Below are 27694 nucleotides of genomic sequence, written 5' to 3'. Positions count from 1 at the left end.
AGGATATGTTTTCACTTAATAATTATTACAATATTTGTTTACAATTGAGCACGCTTTAATGACAGAAGACCAGAAGTTTGCTGGAGGTGTGATGCAGTCAAAAGCATCTCTGATGTGTCTGTTACTATAAGGTTCTTTTAGAATATCAGAATTTCCAGCAAAGATATGCTCAGTGGTAATAATGTTAATTTCTGTAAGACCACAATTCTTGTGGACAACATTAAAAATAATAGCAAATTCTTAGTGTAACTGGTACTTTTAATGATTCTGAATATGACAGTAGCCTCACATACCATTTCTGTTAAACAGTTGACCAGCCAACAAAATGGACGAGACAAGGTGATGGAGATCATGGCAGTGAGTGGACACACACTGGAGACGAACTGTCTGATCAAACTAACTCATGTGAATCTCACAGGCCGCCAAAGTGTCTGTTAACAGACTCTGATTTCACTGAAAACACAGACATAAATGTTCATGATACTAAGCAGCTGGTCTGTGCATAACATGAAGACGGAGCTAACTAGGGTTGTGCCATATCGTACCGTTCATGATAATACCGGTATATTTTTTATATTATTAAAAAAATGCATATCGCGATAATGGCAACATTTCTACATCTTGACCAGAACCCTTTTGTTTATTCTAGTGCACTACTCTTGACATAGTGACGTTAAAGCATGGGCTTTACTTTCCTTAACAGGACTCAGCTGGTGGCCAGAATGTTGACGACATGGATGTATTATAAGACTAGCTAACACAGATTAGCAGTGTGTAGGAAAATGTTTATGTGTTGCTGGGTAACAGATGTCAAGTCCAGCGGTTGCGGAACTATTTGTGTCAGCAGAGCTAGTGCATTAGAATAAACACTCTCTTAAAGGGCTCTGAGGAGCCAAAAAAAAAACATTAAATAAATATGATTAAATAAACAAACAAATCATAATTTGTTGCCGTTTGTTACTATTAACAATTAAAAGACGCTTGTAGAACTGTTGTAGAAAAGCAATATCACACGAGAGGGAGTGATGTTGTGCTTGTATATCATCACGGCTGTGATTCGGTCGTAGGAGATAATCACAGCCGTGATGATATACGAGCACAACATCACTCCCTCTCGTGTGATATTGCTTACTGTAACCATATCGCTTCCATATTTTCTTTTCACTTAAATGATGCAACAGGTATCCGGCAGTTAGACTTTTACTTTGAAGGTGTGACAGGAAATAGTAGCGCCATGTCTTTAGCTCGTAGTCAGGGTGAAGTTGGCAGACTTCGGTGTCTTTGACAGCGCAGAGCGAAACCACCAGCTCCGGACTACTTTTCGCTTTTGCTTCTCGGACATTGAAAGGACTGACAGGCGCTGTGTGCTGCTGGTAAGTCTCTACACACTTGACATTTCACTACAGGAGTGTTTGTTTGTTTGTCAGCTAACAAGTATCAGTGTGCGTCCACTGAAGTGGAGCCTCACTAACAGGCTAACATATTACAGAGAAACTCTTAATATGAGCAACTAGCTGCCAGCGTCGTCACAAAAGCACTAATATCTGCAGTTTATATCGGTTAAATACACAATGTTTTTGCATTTCAGTCAGAATTACCTAACATTAGATAAAGTACACTGTTCGTAGGTCAGTTATGACAGCCTAAAAAAATGGGTCAGCTCTATTAGAAAATTGACGGAGCCAGTTATTAAGTTATGATATATTAGCTCAAACTCAGTACAGTTAGCATATCAATATAGCCTAGTAGTAGTTTTAAAAGGTCTTTTTAAAGCTGAAAAAGTGGATAAAGTCTATTTTGTAATTATTAAAATATGAGAAAATATCATTAAGGGGGATTGTGGTTAGAATTGTAACAGCATGAGAATTTGACAGTATGATAACCATCTCAGAAAACGTCACAGTTTCAAGGTATTATGGTACACAATAAGTATTATTATTATTATTCTTAGTAGTAGTAGTAGTAGTAGTAGTAGTAGTATTGGTATTTTTAGTATGATAAGTATCTGTTATAATTAGCCTTACACGTATGAAAACAGGTTGTTGTTTGGGGGGGTGACATTATTGAAACTTGTGACCATTTTTTTAAGTAGAAGTATGTGTAAAAAGGCAACAGGCGACTTTAATACTGTGGCATATGTGGTTATACTTTCAAGGAAATAAATGTGGGCTACATTATGCAGAAGCTTCTATCTGAATGCCTCATTCCTACAGAATATAAGGAATACTGTTGTGTTGTGTTTTTTTGGCAGTAACCATGCAGTCTCTACCTGGAGCTATATGAGCACAAAATGATGATTTGTTTGCATCTTCTTCTCCATCTCCTATTACTTCTTGATCCTGGTGAGTAAACCAAGTTGCCTCCAGAGAATCATTATATTTTACATCGACGTCTGTTAAATACCTCAGATACCATTCTCCTCAACACACCCACTCCCTGTGATTGACTCATGGAAGTGCCCTGCCAGGTGTGTCTGTGTATCTAGTCAAATTGTATCACGTGTTTTTCCACAGTGCTCACTTCCCTTCCTGCTCCAGTTAACCTCAATATCAGCTCTGTCAACTTCCACCATGTCCTGCGCTGGGATCCGGGGCCCGGCACCCCACCAGGAACGCAGTACAAGATCATCAGGAGGTAATTTCTCTGTCTGCCATCTTGTTGGCTGCTTTCATTTCCTGCCACATAAGGAGTGATGCCATTTTCTTTTTTGGTCCCATTAGACTGTTTTCTACAGATCTGATCTGACTCACTCGTGCTGCAGTATTTACCTCAGCAATTTTGCATGGAATGTCTGGTCAAATAAGTGACCAAATTTCACTCACAAACAAGACTACACTACAAATTAAGACATTCAGACAGTTTTTTCATATATTTCAACATATTTCTAAAGTTCTTGCACAGTTGCTTGTGTGTACAATTTTGCTCATTTGTTTTTGAAACATGTCTCTATAATTATTTTCAGAGAAAGCAATAAAATAACAATAAATATTTTAAAAAATAACATTTCAAAACCTTTTGAAAATCAGGCAATTTGATTTGATTTATTTCGAAAACATGGGGAGAAAGAAATAAGCAACTTAACAAGACACGGACCAAAACTTTTAAATGAGTTAAAAGGTACAAGAAACTTACTTGACAAAAAGAAAAAAGAAAAACATAAATGAAAAAATAAAATAACTAACAACTTTGCAAGAAGTCTTAAAAGTGTTCAGAATAATGGAAAGTTCTGTCACCAAGATTTCCATGGCAACTGACCAAACTTCTCTGTGTATAGAGTGGACAGCTTTAGAACAAACAGAAAAGTGGACCCTGAGTAGAGATTGTTTTGTCAAAACCCAAGATGTAATAAATCATATTTTTCCTTTGAAGAAAGAAGAAGTTAAGATTAGATTTAAAACATGTCCTCAGGACACATTCTAGGGACAGCTTCTGTTGTTGTAAATGTTATGTTTTTACTATAGAGACAGCAGAGAGTGAGGAAATGAAACAAAAGTGAGATGGGGCTAATGTAAGACAAAGGTCCGCAGTGAACACAGGGACGTTGTGGTTTATATTTAGAACTTGAAACCTCTACTGGGAACTCAGTGGTGACTTACACATTGCTACATCCTTTGTTTTGAAAGCTTAACATTTTTTTGTTATGTTGCAATTAAAGATGAATGATTTGGGGTTATTGCCAGTCTCTGACATGGCAATATTTTCGGACTCATGCTGACCGATTGCATATACCAAAAATATACACACATTTTTCCACCTCATTGCAGAGAACATCAAGTCTTGCGTGTAGTGGACTAACATATTACACGTACTCATATCACGATAGCCCACTAGTGGCAGATGCAGACATAAAATACAGTGCTTTTCAAAATGTAGAAATTGACAGGCCAAAACAAAAATCTACTTTAACCCTTTGAAATCTGAGCAAATTGGCTTGAACCAAACTATTTTCCCCACACTGTAAAATCTGACATGTTGATCTAATCTTGGAAACCAATGCCTTGAAAAAGTAAATATAGTTAGTATTCTTAATATATTTTTACTTTATATCTAATTGTTAAGATTACTTCAAATTTAGCTGTATTTACTTAATTTTGTGAAGTTGTTGCAACTTAAAATGACAAGTAAAATGACCTTGTTCTTTCTAAGCGTTAATAACTTCAGTAAACCAAGTTAGTCTGACTTAACTTGATCATGTCAAAGAGGATTTAGCCAGTGATGAAGTTTGGAGATCTGTCAGTTCAGTTTTCTTAAAATGTTCAAAAAAATACACAGTAAACATGGTTTAATGAAGTTGCTCAAACTTCAAAAGACTGATTCATTTCAACTTGTCACTTTTAAGTTCCAACAACTCCACAAAATTAAGTAAATATAACTACATTTTAAGTAAACTAAATAATTAGATATAAATTAAACATAAATTAAGTCTAATAGTTATATTTACTTACCTTTTCAAGGCAATCGGTTTTAAAGCCATTATCTGCCAATACTGATAACGTGCTGATATTATTGTGCATCCCTAGTTGTAATTATGCTAAATCTATGTTTGATTAAGCCAAATAAAACTAAAATTTTTCAAAAAAGTATATACAAGGTACTGGCTTGAATTTAAAGTCAGAATTTTGGTGTCATTTTGCAGCCTTATAGACATTAGAGCTGTGCAACTGCTGTCATTACATAAATATCTGGATTATGTATTTCTTCATATATATACGAAAAAATAGCTTATGTAAAAAAATATATTACCAAAAATAAAATCTGAAGAATCATTTTAGGCTATATTTGATTTACATCAGCGTGAATTTGTCATGTTGTGTCAGTCTTTTCAGGTTTTATCATCTCTGAACAACCGCGACCTTTAATTTGGTCACGTTTTCACTCAGCGCATGGTCTATCTGACAGTCTATGGCTTCCTTTAGTGTCTTCTTTGATGGAATCTCTGACTGTGGGAAACTTTTTGTGCCTATAACCGCTGCTGTCTTTGACTGGGACTCGGCATTATTTGTTTCCATCCATTAGGCTTGTAGTGTGGCATGTTGTGTGCATGCAGTGCCGCTATGACCACAGAGAGGCTGGCTGGTAGTTTTAAAGGAACTGATGATTCAAGTGCTCTTAGAAAAAGCTATTGTGACTGGATCTAAGTGTTTGTATGTGTGCTTTTCAGTTTCATATGATCTAATCTCTGGTTTTGACAGTCATTGTGAAGGTTCACATTTCATCTGATTGTATTTACAGAACTGAATACACACGATTTATTTCACTACTGGATTTGACTTGTTACTGGTGGTAATATGAGAATATTTTTTGACAATCAGGTACTCTCTTCACTATCTTACTAAACTGTGAAGTATTACTCTGCTCACATTTTTCTGTTTTTCTTCTTGTCAACAAATCCTTTTGCACATCCAGCAGTTCTGTTTTTAGCCATCTAATATTAAGTCTCCTTTTAGGAGTGTTTTGTACCAGCCCCGTCCTAACCCTAACCCAACTGCTCAGAAAAAAAAATCTGGCTATGAAATGTTCCATGTTCAACAGTACATTTGTCCATGTTAGGCTGTCTGCCATTGTCTCTCATGTATGTTGTTGTCATTACCACATTGCATTGTGGGATATATGCTATCGTGTTGTCCAGTGTTTCCATACTGTAATATGTCACCACAAATATTACACAATTGGCGTACTGTTGGTTTAAACTAAGGTTTTGGATTTATTAAAAAATCTCAGATATTGTTAGAGTCGTAAATAGTATGTTAGTATGGAATTTCATAGGGGTTCCCCTTACATGTCAAATATTTGAATCATCAGTTGGAGACCGGTCAGTCTTTTCCACTGCTCTTTGGTAGGCTCCAGGCTGCAGCAGACATGATGCAGCGGCACAGTGAGTGATAGCACTGTAAGGCTCTGAGAGGAGATTATCTCTTATCTTTTCTTACTTGTGTTTCAAAGTGGTGAATTTACAGCTCACAGCAATTTAATATGACAGTCTGGCTTTTGTTTGATATCTAGTGTTTGCAAAACAAATTTTTGCACACTGCCAATCTTATCTTAGCACAGCTTGTTTACTATATTAAAGAATATTAATATAGTGAATTCAGAGATTTGTTTCAAAACGCATTCTAAATGTTGGAAACTGTTGAAAACATGTTACAAAGACCCTTTACTATATAGTACTGAATTGTGGAGTTGCACGGTTGACAGTTTTTTTACCATTTTTCACCACCCATCATTTTGGGCGAACCTGCTCGATGATGCAGTGGAGCTATACTCAGCATAACCGCGCCCATGACAATGTAGCAGTACAAAAACAAGAAGCATCATTAGCATAGTCCCGCAATTGGGCGTGGCCTCCACTTCTCCAGCAGACACGCCCCCAGCATTTCTTATCAGAGAATAATGTGCATTCTTTCATGATTTTGAGACCTTCTTTTACATACTTGGCAATTTCTTTTGTAATTTAAATTTGGTCAGGCGTTTGATAACACGTTTCTGTGATGTGACAAACTCAGAACACATTTTAATTATCACTTTACCCGGACTTTATGTGATTATATTCATATTGATTAGTACAGCTTGAAAGATTTCAGTTCAGTCAGTCAAAGAATGAATAGTAGGAAAGGCAGCAGTTGTTTGTGTATCATGTTTTTTCTTGGGATTTCTTGACAATAATTAAACTATAGAACTCCAAAGGATAGCCCCAGAATTATCCCTTAAGATTTCTTTTTGTAGAATGTTATACTAATTACTGCACTTTTATTCTTGCACTTGTATTCACTGCACAATCATTTTTATCATTAGGATTTGTTTTTAGAATAGAGTATTTTTAGTATTTATTATTTAGTATTTATTTTTGAGAGTTTTTATTTTCCCTGTGGAAAATTACGAATGTGCTTTTATGTTATGGGTGGTTGTGTGTGGCTTGGCTGTGAATGTAATAATAAATAGAATTTCCTGTGAAGGATTGATAAAGTATCTATCATCATTATACAGTAGCATCTTCCAAATTTCTCTGATGGGACACATTTATGGCTGTAGGAAATCAAAACAATCCCAGGGAATATTGTTGCAGTTTGATTTAACTGCACATTTGCTTGAAATTCAGTAGAAATTGGGGAGATTTTCCTGTTGAGCTAAATGTTTGCTCATAAAAATATAATAACCTTTAGCTGAGCACATTCATCAGTTGGTTCACAGAAATGTAAAGTGGCACATTGTGTCTTCTTGTACAGTCTGTGTGGGGGAGACTGTGTTGTTTTGTAGGAATATGACAATGAAGGAAGTCGACTTTTTGACCAAAAACAAAACAGGGCAACAAAATGTGTTTCCGAAAACATTTTAGGTGAAAAATAAACAATGTAGTAACACAATAATGTTTCATGTTTGATCAGCACTGCCTAGTTTTAACACTTGAGATTGACAGAAACACAGACAGAGGGGCACCTCTCTTTCTCTCAGTCCACTTTCTATACTCTTTGTGAAAAAAAATTAGAAAGTACAATCTGTAGTTTGGGTATCAGCTAAAGAAGCAGATTTCACTGGCAAATGAGGGAGATCTGGGTGCTAGTAGGATGTGGGGAAATTTGCCATAGTTAATGTACACATGCCACCATTATTGTTTTGATACAAAGCTGGTTGAAAATTGGCAAAGTATCCCTTTAAAGAGATGTGATAAAGATGGGACATTAGACAGCTGAATAGTAACCTTTTCTGTGCTTTCGGGTGCAAAAACTTTTCCAAAAAGACCTCAAACACTGGAATTACTGTCCTACAATTCCTTGTGGATTACTGATATAGCTGTGATAAGGCAATATTGGCTCATAATCATACTGTACTATTGAGTGACATATTATGCTTTTATAACCAGCTAGCTAGCTAGTTAGCTAGCTGAACAAGAGCAATATTGCTGCCATACCGAGCACACTGTAAACCTGAAATAAAATGTTTGTTCTCTGCTTCTCTTTTTGCAGAGTGAACAAGAAAAAACAAAAACAGCTACCGTACTCAACAGAGACATTTTATATACTGAAGCTTCCACGCTACCAAGTGGAGTATGGCCTGACTGTCCAGGCGTTCTACAACCAAACCTGGTCTCCAGAGTCCAGCAAACTCTTCTTCACTCCTTTTGAAGACAGTAAGTCAACATGAGCCCATTTTGAATTGCATCCTTGTTTGGGGTGGTTGTGGCTCAGAGGTAGAGCGGGTCCTACTGAACCCCAAATTTCTCTTGATGCTCTGCATTTGCGTCTGAGTGTGTGTGAATGGTTACTGAGTATCAGGTGGCACTATATACGGTAGTCTTGGCCACTAGTGTGTGAATGTGACCTAGTGTGAAAGTGCTGAGTGGTCAGATGACTAGAAAAGCGCTATACAAATGCAGTCCATTTACCATTTGTTGCCTGGATTTAATAAATGACATATTATGATTTGTTGCTCACAGATACGACTGAGTCTTATTGATTCTACACTATATTACCAAAAGTATTCGCTCACCCATTCAAATGATCAGAATCAGGTGTCCTAATCACTTGGCCTGGCCACAGGTGTATAAAATCAAGCACTCAGGCATGCAGACTGTGAAACAAGACATTTGTGAAAGAATGGGCCGCTCTCAGGAGCCCAGTGAATTCCAGCGTGGAACTGTCATAGGATGCCACCTGTGCAACAAATCCAGTCGTGAAATTTCCTTGCTCCTAAATATTCCACAGTCAACTGTCAGCTCTATTATAACAAAATGGAAGCGTTTGGGAACAACAGCAACTCAGCCACGAAGTGGTAGGCCACGTAAAGTGACGGAGAGGGGTCAGCGGATGCTGAAGCGCATAGTGCAAAGAGGTCGCCGACTTTCTGCACAGTCAATTGCTACAGAGCTACAAACTTGATGTGACCTTCAGATTAACCCAAGTACAGTACGCAGAGAGCTTCATGGAATGGGTTTCCATGGCCGAGCAGCTGCAGCCAAGCCACACATCACCAAGTGCAATGCAAAGCGTCGGATGCAATGGTGTAAAGCACGCCGCCACTGGCCTCTAGAGCAGTGGAGACGCGTTCTCTGGAGTGATGAATCACGCTTTTCCATCTGGCAATCTGATGGACGAGTCTGGGTTTGGAGGTTGCCAGGAGAACGGTACATTTCAGACTGCATTGTGCCGACTGTGAAATTTGGTGGAGGAGGAATTATGGTGTGGGGTTGTTTTTCAGGAGCTGGGCTTGGCCCCTTAGTTCCAGTGAAAGGAACTTTGAATGCTTCAGGATACCAAAACATTTTGGACAATTCCATGCTCCCAACCTTGTGGGAACAGTTTGGAGCGGGCCCCTTCCTCTTTCAACATGACTGTGCACCAGTGCACAAAGCAAGGTCCATAAAGACATGGATGACAGAGTCTGGTGTGGATGAACTTGACTGGCCTGCACAGAGTCCTGACCTGAACCTGATAGAACACCTTTGGGATGAATTAGAGCGGAGACTGAGAGCCAGGCCTTCTCGACCAACATCAGTGTGTGACCTCACCAATGTGCTTTTGGAAGAATGGTCAAAAATTCCTATAAACACTCTCCTCAACCTTGTGGACAGTCTTCCCAGAAGAGTTGAAGCTGTAATAGCTGCAAAAGGTGGACCGACATCATATTGAACTCTATGGGTTAGGAATGGGATGGCACTTCAGTTCATAGTATGAGTAAAGGCAGGTGAGCGAATACTTTTGGTAATATAGTGTATCAGAGAAAGTAGTGACAGCGGCAGCGTATAATAATATTGTAGTTAGTTCAAGGAAGTTTAGTGAACAAGTTGTTTTCAGGAATTTTGCAAAAAAAACTTTACCTTTAGTTAAGGAGCAACTCTTTCGCAAAGCTAACTGTTAAAGGCATACTATGCAGGATTTTTCTAAAAAAACATTATGGAATTACACAAAAGAAATCCCTCCCAATCACCACCATGAGCCACTCTCAGTGTGTGGAGGTATAGTTATCTCCAGACACTCAACCCCTGGATTATCTTCTTTTCTTGTTATTTTGCTGTGTTTGAGAAATTTGTAGGTGAGTAATGCACATCCAAAACCAGTGTAAAGGTGAGGTCTGGGCTTTGTAAAAAGGTGGCAGCCAGGTAATGGCAGCATGCATCATACTGCACAAACAAATGCACACAAAGCAAGGTGAAATGTCAGGTGGACAATGCTCATGTCAAAATGAGGGTCAATATAGGGTTTGCTTTTACTTCACCTTTGCACTACAGCAAATGTAATGTGCCTACAATAGTAGCTTTCATTTTACGTACATAGTGCAGGGAGCAGGGGCCGACTTTGAATGTTGTGTTTGCTAACTGTTACCACCAATTCCTGCATAGCATATCTTTAACTAGTGCTGAAATGATCAGTCAGTATCCAGATCAGTTGTTTCCACCAACCTGTTTTTATGAACATATAAAATTAGCAAATTAAAAATTTGAAGAAATCTCGCAAATTTGGAAAATAAATCAGTTAGGCCTGGCTGAGGTGGAAAATCTGGTTTATGAATAAAAACAAAATGTGACAGTGACAGATTTACCTTCACATCACACCTTCACTGCCACCCTTTTTGACACAAGTGTTTCTAATGACGCACAAGTTGCCTGAATTTAAAAAGAATGTGTTTTCTTCTTGTGATAAGCCAAAATAGGTCCTCCAGGGGTCTCACTGGCTGGATGTGGCAACTGCATCCAAATCAACATTTCACTCCCTGAAGCTGAGAAGAGATCAAAAATCATCGATATCGAGAAAATTTACGATGTTAAATTCATAATCTATTGGAAGAAGATTAAAGACACCGACAAAGACATCGGCAAAGACAGTGACACAAAGACAGCGGTAAGACATCTATGTCTCATCTGTGGCAAAGCACTGATTTCTGATTCTAAACTGTTTATGGTGATGTTCCAGAACAACGCTTCCCCTGAGGAAGATTGTCTCATTGGTCACATTAAACCTCAGAAGATGGAAGCAATGAATTTGAGCACATAAGATATTACTATATATCAACTCACTTCAAATTTGATTCACCTAAAAATCATATGTGTTCGTGTTTGTTTTGCATTGCCTGTCAGTATGATTGTTCTCCTGATAACTGCAAATCTAAGGTGATATTTACTTACTAACAGATCCTTCTCACAGCAGACATTTTGACTTATCAAAGCAGGAAAAGCACTGGTCTTTCACAGTAGAACCACCCCCTGAAAGTTGTGTGTTCGAATCATCAGTTGGAGACCTCCAGTTAACAGACTGTTTTAAGTCCAGCAGGGTTTTTTTTTGTTGTTTTTTGGGGTTTTTTTTAGTGTGCTGTGTCGTGTGCTTCTGGAGACATTTTGGTCCCCAGAGTGAGCACTTCTTTGAGCTACCCTTTGATATAGGGAGCTGCAGACATGCAGACAGAGGCACAGAGGAAGAAAGGCTGCACTGTTAGGCTCCAAGACAACATTATCTTCTCTCTTCTGCGTAGAAGTGGTGAATTTACAGCTCACAGCAACTTAATACAACACAGTCTCTGGCTTTTGTTTGATATCTAGTGTTGGCAAAAAATGTTTTGCATTTCTTATCTGTTGTTAGCACAGTTAGCTTCTTTACTGTATTACATCAATGGCACTGGCTGTCACGCTGAGTCTGTTCAAACTTAAAACTTAAAAAAAAAATATTGAATGTATTTCACGGCCGAATTTGAGTCGACTGACATAATTGACCCACCGCTAAGCCCCACCCCTTAGCTCACTCAGACAAGCAATGTGCACACTGCCTATACTAACGGTGGCAGCTGTCAGTGTAAAAGACATATCCAAAGAAGTTGTACATCACTTTTGGGGACAGAAGCTCTTTATTTCATAGCAGATGACATGATGAGCTAATGTTACGAAGCTGAAGTTGGCCATGACGTTAGCAGCTATTAGATAACATTACTTGTCAAAGTTTGCTGCAAGGTGACATTATACACAATGTTGTTGACATCATATATGAGGTTATTTATTCTTGAGACTTTGCAGCAAATTTTGCTGCCATCATGTCGTCTTATCTTAGATCAAATGTAGACATCCTTGATTGTTTATCTTCTTAAAAAAAGTCTAAATTTCTGATGCTTCTCTATGGAAGTCTACCAGCAGGATGCCGAGTGCATTGTTTTGCTCATGGCGTTTGAGAGCAGGGAATAGCTACAGGTCAATTTTGATTGGTTAACAGCCCTAATTCACAGTGGCTTCATTCCATTAGGGGTCCCAGTAAGCCATGTCAATGAGTAAGCATGTAGTATACCAAAGCGCTTGAACACCTGAATGGAATACAGCCAGATTGGTATTTGATCTCAAACACATTCCTCCCATCGGTGCTCCCTCACGAGCTCTGACGTTATTTACATGTCATTACCATCATGAAGCAGCTGCATTTTTTTTGTGGGTGAGGCCAGGGTGGCGTATGAACACTGGATTGTTTTTCAGAACATACAAAGAACAGACAGTGGACAGTGATGAGATATTTGCTGAATTTAACAAAAAGTGTGTTGGATTAGAATCACGAAATGCACCTTTATATTAGGGTTAAGTATGTTACATGTTAACCCTTCATGTTCATGAGTCCATTATTTGGTCACATAACAGCTCATATCTCGACACCACAGATGTTTTCTCACTGCTTGTAATGATAAAATGATTGCCTTGGGTAACACCAAGGTTTAACCTTTTGAAACCTGGAGTAACATAAGTTTCCCCGTGCTCCTTTTAGATGTCTTCCACAGCACAAGTATTTGAACCTTTGAACTCTGAGCAAATTGGTATGATTTCTCTCAAAAACATGGGGAGGAAAAGCAATAAGTAATTTGGTAAGAAATGTTCCACAAACTGCAAGTAATTAGTAGATTTAGTTTTTTTTTTTTTTTTAAGGCTAAGAAAATATGTCAAACAATAAATAATAATAGTAATAGACAGGACTTATATAGCACTTTTCTAGGTACTCAAACACACTTGAACATGAAATGCAAAAAGAAAAACAAATACAGATGGAAAAAGAAATTGCAAAATATAAAAACACTTACATGAACAGAGCAAGTACAAATACAAGAACAGAATACAAAAGCAGAATTCAGAGGATATGACAGTTTAGATTTGGGGAGGCAGTGGGAGACAGGTATAAGCTTTTTTGAAAAGGTGGGTTTTGAGTTCATTTTTAAATGAGGGGAGTGTGTCTGAGTTGCAGATGGTATCATAATTAATATATATTGAAAATGTTACAAAATGTAACAAAATAATCATTTTTAAAGCACTTTTTAGGGCATTGCTCAGTTGTTTTTATCTTAACCCTATTTTTTGTTTTTATGTTTTTTTAAACTATATTTCTGGTCATTTTTATGTACTTCTTACAGATTTTTTTTGTGTATGTGCTCATTTTTGGCTCATTTCTTCTTTCGCCGCTCATTGCTATCTTCTCATGTTTTTGAAAGAAATCTAGCCAAATCTTGGCGTTGCTCTTGTTTCAAAGAGTTAAATCCAATATTGTCACCAAATCAAGCAGTTATGTATGGTGTGCTTGGTTCATAAGTGAGGCTTAAATAGAAATCATTGACCAAATTATTTCTCTCTACATTTAACCTGCAGAAGTGCGTCATTACAGAAGACAAGAGTTATACTTTGAGCAACCTACAGACTGGTATGAAGTTCTGCGTACAGGTGCACATCGAGATTAACGTGAACAAACACACTGTGCCATCTCCTTGGAAATGCACCTTCACAAGCATTGTGGATTCAAGCAAAAGTGAGCTGAACTTTTATTTCATTTCATTTACTTTAATTTTATTTATAAGGAAAACACACATTAATCAGCATTTCTGTAAATGTGCCAATGTTAGCCATCGGGCTGATTTACTACTGTAATTCTTTGGCAAGATGTTTTGAAGCCTGTAACATGATAAAATCCACTTTACAACGGCAGCAGGACACCATGAAGACAGCAACAGCTACAACAAACAGAAACTCCCAAGACAGAACACAAGCCATGTGAAGCAACAAGAAACAGCAGAACACCAGCACAAAACAATAACACTGCAACAACATATAGCATTTCAACACAAATAGCCATGCACGCAGCATGAAACTACAACACACACTAAGCATGCAGACCTGCAGAGCAGCAACAAGAAACAGCAACAGACAGAAGCAGAGATTAAATACAAGAGTCATAATGAAAACCTTAATAAAATATTAAAAGATGCAGTTAGGGGTTAACAATAAGTTTGCATGCACTAAAACACAGGCAGTTTAATAAAGTTCAGAGCTGATGTTTATGATGTAGTGACAGTGTTATTCTTGAGATTCTGAACTTGAGTTTTTAAGGTAGTGGGCTCACCTGACACATCTGTGACACATTTAGATACATGTTTGGATGAGAAAGAATTTATTATCGTGCATTATATGTGGGCCTGTTACGGACTGTGACAACTGCGGTAGATCGTATTTGTTGCCCTGACAGTTTGGTAATCCTGCAGAGTGTTTTCCATCTTTGATAATACTGTATTATTTACTGTATTATTATCAAGGATGTGCTAGTTTCAGATATGTTAACGACAGCTCTAATGCACAGCAAAGGGTAGATGATGTCTCTTTTAAAGCTGACTTGATGTTTCTGCACGTGTTAAAAATGTGACAGTCTCACTGTTTCCATTTGTAATACAGCATGGTTTCATCTGGTAGCACAATGATCCATATATGAACCATCTGGAGTTAAACAGACCGGCAATTCCACAAGCAAAATTAAATGTGCTCCAGTGTTTTGCATGTTGTATATCTTTTTTATTTCTAAAGTTTATCTACATCTGATAAGTTACAGTTGTGCGTTCCCTATAGCACACTTTTTATGCCCCCAAGCCAGCAATAGCCAAGGCTGGAGGCATTATGAGACGGAAAGCAAGGGGTGGGGCTGAGCAATGACTCAGCAGGTGGACCTAATCAAGTGGACCACACATCCTATTCAGCAGACACATAGTCAGCTGCAGAGATAAAGCCTTATAGGTCACTCACACACTCACACACACACACACACACACACACACACACACACACACACACACACACACACACACACACACACACACACTGTCATATGGTCCAGAGAAGTAAATAGACCCAGCAGGACTCCAACACTTCTGGACTGAACAGTTTTTGACTCTGTGTGTGTGTGTGTGTGTGTGTGTGTGTGTGTGTGTGTGTGTGTGTGTCTGTGCGTGTCTGTGCGTGTCTGCGTGTGTCTGTGTGTGTGTGTGTGTGTGTGTGTGCTTGTGTGTGTGTGTCCCTTCAGACCCTGTTGTTTTAGGTGCTGTTGCTGCTCTTCTGATTTTTGCTTTCGGCACCCTGATGACCTCCATGTTTTGCCTCCACTACACTGGATTCCTCTGTAAACTGAGGGAAACTCTGCCTGAAGTGCTAATTGTAAGAATCTATCTATCTATCTATCTATTTATCTATCTATCTTTGTTTTTACCCAAAAATCTATCGACTAATAAGAGCACTGCATGCCCTTTTTTATCTGAAGATTTTTCACTTTTCCATTTTTGCGTTCTCCATCCTCTCTTTCCAACCGATTAAATATGACATGGCCACTGATGTTGTCAAGGTTCATACTTCAGGTGAAGAAAAACCTGCTAATTTTCAGTTCCAGATGAGAACCAGCTTCACAGGTTCGAAACCAATTTACTTCTGGTTGAAATGCTGTAAACGGTTCAAAATCAGGTGACAGGAAGGGAACTGGTGCAATGTTGGTGAAATAGAACTATAACTGTACTCTGAATTCAGTCACCTTCAAACAAAGTGCTTGTTAGATTGTAGAGAAGTATCTGTGTGCAACTTTTCATACCAGTGTTACGGCAGTAAACTACACAGTGGAATGAAAATTGACAATTATCATACCATGTACATTTGGTTATTTACAGTATTGAGAAAATTACTGCAACCACATAAAGAATCTCACCTGTGCATTACCTGTCCTCAACGACTACCTACCTAAAATTGATATGTTTTCAATTTTCAATACACAAAGCATCTGTTCAGCAACAGTATTCTTGTCAGGGTCAGAGAGTGCCCCCGGGTTGATGGTTTTCTGTAGGCCTACACTGAAGCCTTTAAAAAGCCTTTGGGAATTTTCCATTTGATTTTGGATTACTGTAGGTTTTATTCAGCAAGATAGTCTTCACAAATGAACACCACTTTCAGGATTTTTTAAGCCTAAATGCAATCTCCAGAAGTAAAAAGCTATTGTAAGGCTTGAAAAGAAATACACAATAGTTGTATGCATTAAAATGTCACCACCACAACAAGGCTCTAAAGGCGCATTTAGCAAGTTTGGCGTGTTCAGCGTGGTGCAACGTGATGATGATGATGTGAAGTCTCATGTAGCCACTTGTTAGCAAATGCCTTTTTTTAAACCGAATAAAGGCTTTAAAGTTCACAGTGGGATATATGCTGACATATTTTATGTCAAAGAACAAAACATGAAAGTCTTGTGTGAACCACAGACCTTATTTCAGGCTTCTAACCAAAAACCCACTGACATAGAGACAAGGGAAGCAGAGGTGGTGAAATGCTAACTCATTTCCAGATTGTAGAACTCATTATTGGGACACTCCATAATAGTTGCATAAAAGTGTATACCATGAAACCATAATATTTTCTGGGACACTTACTTTACCGCAAAAATTTTGATTCTGTTGCAAGCCTCCTTCATACACTGAGAGTATACAGATTGACAGTCCAGTTTTCTGTAGGTGAAGCACTCACTCACTGCTGTTTAGGAGAAATTGGAGCTTAAAATTTCACACTGAGTCACGTGCCTTAAATCACTTGCAGCATCATCATCTGATTTGGTTGAATAGATTTTAACCTACTGCAGGAATACTTAACATGCTTTGGGGCCACTTCTGCAAAATGACAGGACGCCAGGGGCCGGTCACAGCAACCCCATATATGTTTCTAGGATTTAAGGACGCTTCTAGGATTTAAGGACATTTCAAATATTTTAAGAAGTTACTCAGATTATAGGAAGTTGCTAGGATTTTAGCACATTTCTAGGATTTTAGGACATTAGGTGCTTAGCTAGGACCTCTGTGGGGGTGTGGGGGATCCTCCACTGGCACTTTTTGGATAAGCGAGCTATTTTGATGATGCTTTATGGACTTTGTACATATGTATATGTATGTATACTAAAAGTACAAAAACAATTCCCAGTGTGAATCGCTTTATTTTTATTGTGAATAGAAAATGGTAAGGGCTACCCGGCACCCTATCAGGGGCCAGATTTGGTACATGGGTTGTATTTTAGTATCACTACCCTGCTTTACTTAGCATCGATGGTGCATCTTTAATATCAGTTTATCACACAGCCTCACCGTCATCTTCCCCAACTTTTCCTCCCTCTATCTCTGACTCTTTGTACCCTCTGTTCCACTCCAGGAGGCTCTGAGCCAAGGCTACATCCTGACACCAGAAAGGATGATCCCCAGCAAAATCTACTTAAGCATGGAGACAGACAAACCAAGGAGGCACAACAATCTTCCTCAACCTGCCACTGGGGGCGCTAACTCTGATGAGGAGGATGAAGGGGAGGAAGGGGAAAACGCATACATGGAAAGAGGCGCAGAGCTTTCCTCGGCTGACAGTTCCTGCCAGGGCTCTGTTGATGTGTCGGGAACCAGTAAAGAGGCTGCATCAGGGAACTCTGGGACAGTGGAGGCAGAGGTAGCGGACACAGAGTTTGAACCTGAGGTCACACATTGGGAGTGTGATCAAGAAGATGCTAAAACTGAAGGAGCGAAGGTTTTTATCATGTCTGAGGGGGGTCAAACTGAAGTCCAGGGACATGTCACAGGTGAGGTGCAGGAGGAGGAGAAAGAGGAGGAAGAGGAAGTGTGTAACAGCTCAGGAAACATCAATCTGTTCTCAGTCACCCTTGCTGCACTGACTGTAAGTGAGGAAGAAGAGGAGGAAGAGGAGCAGAATACAAGAGATTCTCACACAGGCTCTTTAAAACTATCTGGTCTGGAGCCTCTGCTGCCTGCAGACTCCAAACAGAGTGTGAGACTCACAGATTCACAATATGAGTCAGATCAGCAGACAGCTGTGGCACTAATGCCACCGCCACAAGACTCTGCTGTGACTGGCTACGAAGGCAGACATGAGGACACTTTCTCTGGTTATCTCAAAAACTGATGCTGAGACACAGTATGAAGAGGCACAAGAGGAGGAGGATGAGGAGAAAGAATTCTCAGGATACATGGCACACTCATGATGTGTCAGCTTGTTTCATTCAACTTCACTCTTAAATACAGCCACTTTGTCAGCACTGTTGGCTTAAGATCCCAAGTCAAAAGCCAGCTTTCGTGTCTGCATGATACGCTTCTGGAAGGCATTAGCGAGGACAGAACCAGCTGTGGTGTTGTTGCACGCCAGCAGATGGCCGCACGGCACTTGCCGCGGCAGCCTGATGCATGGATGGGCAGCGTCATGTGAGAGCATGGCTGGATGTAAGCTGTCCCGTCAGCATCATGCACTACAGGATGGTGTCATATTGAAACGCTACTGGTAGCGTAAATTGGGAAATTTTGATGATACTAGAGTTGCCGAGTTGTGACACTTGTGTGACATTTCAGCGCAGCACAAATAGCAGAAAGCATGGAAACAGTGTCAACAGTTGATGTTAAAAAATTGTATATTTTATTCATTTGTTCCGAGGAGCTATCATTTACTTTAAGTTGCACATTTTAGTATCTGCATCTATTAGCTGCAGCAAGCAAGCAAACATTGAACTTGAAAGCATGAGACCAGAATACTAACATAGATAACAATATTATTTTATAACATGAGTTGCCAAACTGGCGTGATAAATGCATAAACATGGTGGGCAAAAGTTAGTGTACAGTCAATGGTAAGAAACTTTTTTATTATTTCACATATTAAATATCCATTTTTGATCACATGTAAAGTGTATTATGGTATTAATGTTAACTGCTGTCCATGCAGAGTGACCTAGATTAAATATAAAAATATAATATGTAATATATAAAATATATTTTTTTAAAAATAACAAAAATATGAAGAAACTGGAAACAGCTATCAACCTCTTGTTTAAATGCTCTTAGAAAATGCAACCTATCTTCTTTGTGGCTTCCATGTTGTTCCCACTTTACGAACTCAAAGGACATGAACACAACCAAGCTGGAAAAACAACTTCCCAACTCGGAAACTACAACCTTTAGACATCACATGAATGCAGCATAAGGAATGCAACGGTGCCTATAAGGAGGGTGGGAGGGGCAGTGGATGGGTCCAACAAACCGGACTTTCACAGGGGAGTCCAGTGTTCACTTCCCATTTTAATGTAATGGGTTTTTTTCTTCTTACCGTGAGCCTCCTAATCCTAGCCATCCATGCCAGCATATGTGTTTGCTGACACCCTGGAGTTGGTTGCCATGTGCTGTCGTTGCCTAAACATAACCTTGTGCAGCATCACCCCACCATGTACATGTGTTGACATCATGGTAGTGGCCTCACAGAATGTACACAGCAGACGCAGAAGGATAATCAGAGCATATGTAATGCACTGCAAAGTGGCAACATATGATGACTTGGGATGTGTTGCATGTGTTGCTCTGACGTGTTGCTGTATGTTCATAAGCATCATAATGAATTTCTTCACAGGTAGTACATTCCTTTTCATTGGAGGAGAAATCCAACTGAAATGTTTTAATACATTTCTCCTGCAGCTCCTGACACCAGTTTAGCTACCTCCATTCCACAGTTTTTGAAGGTATTATCGGAGTTGTTGAAATTACCAGTGTCTGTCTTGTAAAGAGCAGTCGTGTTTAAATCCAAGTCATAATTATGACCATGGAGCTTTTCTGAGAGCCCGGATGCATCACAGAATAGCCTGAATAGACAAACAAATAAAGATACCGCATGTTAGCCAAAGTTGTTCAATTATTTTATTGTTATATAATTATTTTTCACCACACACATTTTAACTTGACATAGTAGGAAAAGTGCAGGTGTTATTGATAACATTAACGTGTCGCCTAAGTCATGACAGTGAAGCAGCATTTTTAATATCAGATTTAGGGAACTGAAGCAAATCAATTAAATTCATTTCATTACTTACACCTCTGATCTCTCTCTGATAAAAGACCTCTGTTAAATCATTTATTCACAAACTCTACAGTCCTACAGCCATCCAATGGCATGAACACTCACAAGTTCTTCAAACAGGAAGCTGTCCCATTCCATATGCTGCGATCCACCCCTCCTTTAGGTCACTCCACAATAGAAATGCTGTCGACTTTAAAGGGATTGTTCAGATTTTCTGAAGTGGGTTGTAGGGGATATTTATTGACAGAAAGCATATTAAAAACGTAGATGTCAGGCAGCACACATGCCTTTTAGAGAAGCAAACTGAGATCTGATATGGAAGCTAAGCAATCTACTGCTGTGGGAGTGGGGCGGGAGTACTCGCCTTGACAGACAGACTCCTTCAGCCAATCCTGATGTTAGCATTAGCCTCTACAACACAAATACCTTGTCACATTAGTAACAGTAGATCTGAAAAATCTAATTTATTTCTATTTCCTTCGACAACAACCCCCATGAGGTTTTGGCGATTCACTGGTGTTGTCAGCATATTTCACCATCTCTCATTCAGCAGCCAGCTGCCTCTGGACCTCTGAATCCCAGCTGGCAGCGTCCTTATTGTCTGTCTGACATTGTGAACACTGATCTGCATGGCCCTGATCCTTGGCTTTGCAGCCTCTTGTATCTGCTCCTCCATCAGCCAGTCAGTCAGCCAAACAACAATGAATATGTACAATATTTGTACCGGGAACATCTTCTTCATCAGCAACTGAGCCAGTTAGTAAATCAAGCTTTTTCCAAATCCAGACAGAAAAATGTCAAAAAAGTATTTTCATACGAGACACCGGAGAGCATTCTTTTGTTCTTGTTTAATTGTTGTTATTCACTCTATTTCTGTAGTAACTTCAAAATGCAGTTCAGCCATCCTAAAAAAAGTCCCATCCAGAAAAATCAACTTCACTCTCAGTGTATGCTATATTGAGAGTATTTTCACTCCTTCACCTTTATATCAGACAGTGATTTCCACTGAGAAAATGAAGGCATGATGACATTATTTTCAAAGCCAAACTCCATTCAGAAAAACACAGATTTAACATCACTGAACACAGGAGCTGCTGGTCTACCACTGCATTGATTGGTTGGTTAGTTTAAGTTATTTTTGACTTTGGTGTTTAAAAGAGTTAGTTTAGATTTACCACAAGTCACACAATAACATAAATGTACTAACTGATCAAAGCAGCAGTAGAGCAGCAGCTCCTGTGTTCAGAGAGCTAAAATGACTGTTTTTCTCAATGGAATCTGGTGACTTTGACAAGTGCATAGATGTGGTACTGGAGCATTTGACAGCTTCTCTGTTGAAAAGGGCAGTATGATTGAAAGGTAAAGCTGTGAAAATACTGTCAATATAGTGTGTACTTACACTGATATTGTTTTAGATGGGATTTTTTTTGGTTACAAAAATGCATCTTGTTGCTGGCCGCCATCTACAGCAGTACATCACATTGCTTCCATGTCAGCCTCCAGCCTCCAAACTGGGGGCATGATGACTGGCATCTACTCTTCGAACACTGACTGTTGGTGAGTACCTCATACAACCCTGCTACAAAAAAATCCGAACTGTCCCTTTAATGCTAACAGTAAGAGGAGCCCAACAGTGGAGCGCTTCACTGTGAAGTGAATACCTATGTTTTTCTCATACAGTGTTTAATGTTTGATGCTGTTCTCACATCAAAATCGCATGTGAGTTGTTTCAGCCTCAGTGTTGCTCAGCAACCACTGATTAATCAATAAAGGTCAGTTCTTGCCTCCAATGCAACTGAAATTGAAACAGCTACACAAACAACGCAGCATCGCCTCGCTGCCTGTGCGCAAAGATTCCAGCACACTTCCTTACTGTACTTCCCATGGTACTGCCACTAGGTCACGTGATTTCCTATGAACTTCGTCAGATGCTGCCTTCACAAACCGCCGGACAAATCCAAATCCCCTTTGCAGACAGCACATTTTCATAGGATAGAAAAAACATGACCCGCCCTACTTTACCTCTGATTGGCTAGTGTTCGTTCCCTTTTTGTTTGGATTGGTTAGGTTTGGACAGGACGATTGACATTGGTCCGATTTGCGTTTTACAGCAAATCAGAGGCAGAGTTATTTGATTTTATTTATTTATTTTATTTGAAAAAAACTTTTATTTTTTAATTTTTATTTTTTTTTTTGAACATTATTTTTTTTTAAAAGTAGATAATCAGAAATAAGAATTGTGCATGAAAGGACAAAATTAGATAAGATTCAAATTCTACGGTAATTCTTTCTTTAACATGTCAGCATAGAAAACAAACACCTACTACAAAATATAGTTATACCAATCATAAATGGAGCAGACACACACACAAATTACATCAAAATAGCTAATAGATTAACTACAACACAGGTGTTTTTTCATGTTGGACTTAATTGAGAATAATGATGGACAAGTTTTTATGAAGTGAGGACTGGTGTTCCACAGTAATGGTCCTTTGTATTTTTAAGCATCCTAGGGAGAAAAAAATTACTAATATGAAAGATCCATGGAAACTCAAAAAGGGCAAAATAGGCTACAATCCTAACCTGCTGGAAAATGTACGCTTATCATATATTTTATTATTTATTTGTGATCAAATGCCATACTTAAACAAAACTCTTTGTTGTTGTGTGTCTTGTTTATATCATATATCACAGCTGTTATAGTCAAATATGTGAAATAAAAACATTCTTGATGCTCATCCTCATTCTTCCACACAAAGTTTCTATTTAGCTGCAAATTAAAGCAACCTATAGTCAAATATAGGCTATATAAGTAATGCAATGAGCAACTTGGTAAGAAATAGGCCACAAACTGCAAGAAATTAGTAGAGTAAGAGAATTATGTTTAACCATTTAAAACCTGGATGGACATCAGTTTTCTTGCAGAGTGTTGAGACACCTTACACAAGTATTTAAATCTTTCAAATAGAATTTCTTTTAAAAAAACAAAGAAAAAAGGCAATCAACAACTTAGTATGTCCCAAAAATTGGGAAAAAGAAATATTTGAAGGGGGCAAGTCAATGACCTGAAACTTAGCTTAAAATGAAAATAATGATCAAATGATCTAGTGATTATAATTATTTATCTATTTAAAATAAGATCACAGGAAATTTAGATTTACGATCATTTTCTGTCTTTTTTTATATTTTTCTTATTTTTTTTCTTATTCTTTTTCTAATTTCAGGTAATTTTCTTGCAGCTTTTTACACATTTCTTATGAAATTTATTTTGTGTTAAGATGCTTATTGCCCTCTTCCCTTGTTTTAGAAAGAAGTCAATCCAATTTGCTCTGGGTTCCAAAGGTTTCAAAGCTTGGGGAAAACTATATTCATAATTATCAAAATTACATGTTTAAAAGTTATTATAATTTTTAAGCACTCTTTCCAAGTCTTGTTTGCCTTGGTTGGTTTTAACATTCTTTCTTTCTTTCTTTACTTTTCACTATTTTAAAGCTATTTATTGTTCTTTTTACTGATTTCTTGCTATTTTTTGTGTCATTTCTTATTTTATTGTCCATTGCCTTCCTCCCATGTGTTTGAAAGAAATCAAGCCAATCTGTTTTGACTTCAAAGGGTTAAATAAGCTAGGGAAAAATATGTATTTTTAATTATCAGATTTATTATAATTGTTAAGCACTTTCTCCAAGTGTTTATTGCCTTGTTTTTGTGTTTTCGTTTTAACTTGAAACAAATGTTGTGTATTGCTCTTTTTCAGCAATTTCTTGCTATTTTTGTGTCATGTCTTCTTTTGTTGTTAATTTTCCTTCTTTCCATGTTTTTGAAATAAATTAAGCCAATTTGTTCTTTTTCTCAAAGGGTTAAAAAAGCTAGGGAGAAACTCTATTTATAATTCAAAATCAAAAATAAATATTTAAAATTATGTTCAAGATTTATTATAATTCTAAGGATTTTTCCAGGTTGTGTTTGCCTTGTTTTTTTTTTTGTATTTTTTTTAGGCCGTATTTAACCAATTTATGGCTATGTTATTTTATTTTTTTGTACTTATTTCTCGCTAGATTTTGTGTCATTTCTTTTGTTCCTCATTGCCTTCTTTCTATGTTTTTCAAAGAAATCAAGGCAATTTGCTCAGGTTTCAAAGGGTTAAGTATTCAGTCCTAGGAGCCCCTGAGCGCCGTGAGATTGCAGGTTAACCGGATGTTCCTGAATGCCGCAGTCGTGTGTACAGTGAGTCCACACTGTATGTGTATGTGTGTGTTTGTGTTTGCTCCTCTGTCTTTGTGCTAGGCTACAGCTGGAGTTGGAGAGACACGGAGACGCTCCTCGGGACAGGAGGACAGGTAGCTGGAATATTAAACATACATGTGAAGACCCATTCGAGTCAATGCTAATACGTTAGCTAGCTAGCGACAGATACATTTCCGGTGAGTGGGCGTCCTGAGATAAAGCTCGAATACTGAAGTTGTCTCTGGGCACCGGTAAATAAACTTATCTGTCTGTAGCAGCTCGGTGACATGTTCAAAGTGTTTAACAATGAGAGTAAATAACATAAATATGGTGTTTTTAACGAACTGAGCCGGGAGACAAGCACCGTGACGGGTATTACAGCTCACCCCTTGTCAGTGGTTACAGTGACAGTTCATGGGTGTTACTTGGTGTCTTTATGTACAGGAACTTATGTGCTTTTATCAGAGACTGTAAAGCTGAAGAACAGAAACGCTTTTAATGGTAACTTTTCTTGGCGTCATGTCGAAACTGAAGCTAAGTACAAGTCGTTTAAGACGAACTGTCTCATAGTGTCAATGTAAAGTAAACTTATAGCCATGTGATGTTTATCTCATTAATTTTACCGATGGTTTTGTCTAAAGCGAGTTATAATAACTGCATTGATTTGCCATGTGACTGTGGCCGCAGAGGTAAGTCCAGAATTGTCCTTTCAGATGGTGTTCATAGTGAAAGTGAAAGCAGCAGCAGAGGTGGTGCTGAGATGCTCTGACTGTCATGACTGCTGTCATCTGGATGCTGGCATGGCTGCCTCAGGTCCTGCCAGGTGAGTACTCAGTCAGCTGATGCTGTGCCTCTGCCTCTCACACCTGAATCCCTGAAAGTTACACCTGGACAGTGGTTAACCCTCAAGGGCCCGCTTTCATGTCACACACACTGGTATGAATCTGCAAACAAAATGCACTTTTCAAAATAAAGTGTTAAAATATTCTACTAATAACATTTTTTATCCAGCGTCAGCCCTAATCATAAATATCAAACAGTCATTAATTAAAAAGAAACAAATAGCCTTAAATTTGTTAGCCATTGTGTTTTCAGATGAAAAAAACACAAAAAAAAAACCACACACACACCAAAAATAATTTTCAATACACTACATGCTAAGTAGCTTATTTTTAAAAAATATCACATCCTGGGATATGTCAATGATTAGCAGCAACATTGAATTTTATACATTATTATTATTATTTTTGATGCATGGTCAAAAACTCATACCGCTCTGCTCCAAAATTAGATTATAAAAATATTGTATATTAATATGATTTTCCATTTTCAATTAGTTTACTTTCTTAACCAACATTAGTCTTCATCATAAATATCACATAATAATTAATTTTAAGAATTTTGACTCTGTAAATGCCAAGTTTTTGTCATGATGCTACTATGTTGTTAGATAAAAAAAACAACAAAAAAATAATTTTCAACATACTGCATGCTAAGTACCTTATTTTATAAATTTCACAGCCTGGGATATGTCAGTGATTAGCAGCAACATTGATTTTTATACTTCTTTTTTTTCATGCAGTGTCAAATACTATCGCCGCTTTCGACACAAAAATTCGAAATCAGGTTGTAAAAATAATATGAATTTCCACTTCCATTGAGTTTGTTTTTGTAACCAACATTCCTAATAATAATTATCAAATATTTCCTGAGTTTAAAAATTTTAATCCCATAAATGCCAAGTTTTTGTCATTATGCTACTATGTTGTTAGATGAAAAAAATAAATATTATTGTTATTATTGTTGTTATTATTATTACAGCTTGGGATATATCATTATTATGAGTGATTAGCAGCAACATTGACTGTGACAGTGCACCTAGTGGAAATATCATATATTTTCCCCATATGCCAAATATGGTTAAAAAATAAAAATGACATCAACAGGTGGAAAATAGGAAAAAAATGATAGATTCCAAGGCAAAAGTCCAGAATGACACCCAGAAATAATACAATGCATGTTTTATGCTTTGATGGCTGTGGGGTCAAAAATCGCAGTTTGAATGGGTTTCAGTTCAGCATTTTTTTTTAACTTAACAGTCCGTAATATGGTTTCCACAGTGTATTTTAGACTTATTGTAGGAGCTGAGCTGGAAATTCACAGATTAAAGAAAAACACACTATCGTGTCAAAATGTATGTCATATGCATGAACACAGGCAAAATGACCCAAAATTGAAGAGGGCAAACATAAAATGCATCCAATAGTCTCTAAGGGTTAAAGTGCTGTTTGTTTGTATTCCAGCTATGAGCAAACTCCCCCAGCCTGTCAACGTGACCCTGAGCTCGAGCCATTTCATCCACCTTCTGAAATGGGAGCGTGGACCAGGGACACCTGCAGGAGTCCACTACAATGTGACAGTTCAAACAGACGCGTGAGTGTGATCTGTCTTTCTGCTTTTGTTGTGTGTGTGTGTGTGTGTGTGTGTGTGTGTGTGTGTGTGTGTGTGTGTGTGTATATCTACCAAACAGTGTCTCGGGGAATCTCTGTAGAAGCAGTCGGTCACAGCTTTTTTGATGCAGGTACTTTCAGTTTGGATTGCAACAGAGAAAGAAATACAGATGTTTGTCAGAGTCCAATTATCAAAAGATAGTTGAGAAAGGTGTTAGTCACAGACAAGTATAGACAAGTTGTAGTTCAGTTTCCTGTTATGTTTATTGCCAGCAGTGAGTGTAAAGCTACAGCTGATTCTGCCCCAGCATGTGCTTCATGCCAGATGAAGGCAGAGGTTGACCTGATCCCCTAAAGTCTGCTTCTTTCCTTCCCCTCCGCTCCTGAAGGGGCACTGACTTGGTGCCGGTGGCTGGCTGCGAGCATGTCCAGCACCCGCTGGTTTGCAACCTGACAGAGGCCTTCTCCGTGCGGGACGAGATGTACTTCACCCGAATTAAAGCCCTCCTGGAGGCAGAGGAATCACAAGAGGTCATCCTGCGAGACTTTAAGCCCAACAGAAACAGTAAGAGGCACTGAAACTTTGACATGTTGAGACAAAGGGACAGATAAGACAGATGAGCCTCTTTTTCTCTCCCTGTCACACCAAACTTTTCTCTCAATAACCTCATTCCCACCGCACAAAAAACCCACTAACACCTGCTAACATCTGGCTTTTTAATGCAGTAAGAATGCATACTATTGACATTCATACCGGGGTCAAATGACCCTGCAGTAGACAGTTTTTTATGGCATCCGGCTCTGAGCGAAACTTATGATTGAATACAGTCCAGCACATACAGTATTTTTATCGGGTTTTCCTGTGTTTGAAAAACCTACGTGCATGCGCTAA

The 27694-nt window shown here is 38.4% G+C and overlaps 2 protein-coding genes across 2 annotated transcripts in view; both read left to right on the top strand.

Moving 5' to 3' along the window:
* The first annotated feature begins 1245 nt into the window (after window positions 1-1245).
* On the top strand, window positions 1246-18648 carry crfb1 (cytokine receptor family member b1). Its single transcript, XM_042495346.1, has 8 exons — window positions 1246-1373; window positions 2252-2342; window positions 2514-2634; window positions 7962-8125; window positions 10636-10832; window positions 13595-13751; window positions 15291-15421; window positions 17438-18648. Exons 2-8 carry the CDS (start codon window positions 2291-2293, stop codon window positions 18191-18193), a joined length of 1578 nt encoding a protein of 525 aa, XP_042351280.1. The 5' UTR covers window positions 1246-1373; window positions 2252-2290; the 3' UTR covers window positions 18194-18648.
* Window positions 18649-24370: 5722 nt separating this feature from the next.
* Window positions 24371-27694, top strand: part of crfb2 (cytokine receptor family member b2) — a 29116-nt gene continuing 25792 nt past the window's right edge. Inside the window, 4 exon segments of the mRNA XM_042494665.1 lie at window positions 24371-24465; window positions 25066-25175; window positions 26656-26785; window positions 27192-27367. Coding sequence (XP_042350599.1) covers window positions 25127-25175; window positions 26656-26785; window positions 27192-27367 — 355 coding nt within the window. The 5' untranslated portion in view covers window positions 24371-24465; window positions 25066-25126.

This window comes from Plectropomus leopardus, chromosome 10 (genome assembly GCF_008729295.1).
Source record: "Plectropomus leopardus isolate mb chromosome 10, YSFRI_Pleo_2.0, whole genome shotgun sequence".
NCBI classification, from domain to species: domain Eukaryota; kingdom Metazoa; phylum Chordata; class Actinopteri; order Perciformes; family Serranidae; genus Plectropomus; species Plectropomus leopardus.
Note: the sequence above shows the minus strand (reverse complement) of the source record. Positions and strands in the feature narration are given on the sequence as shown.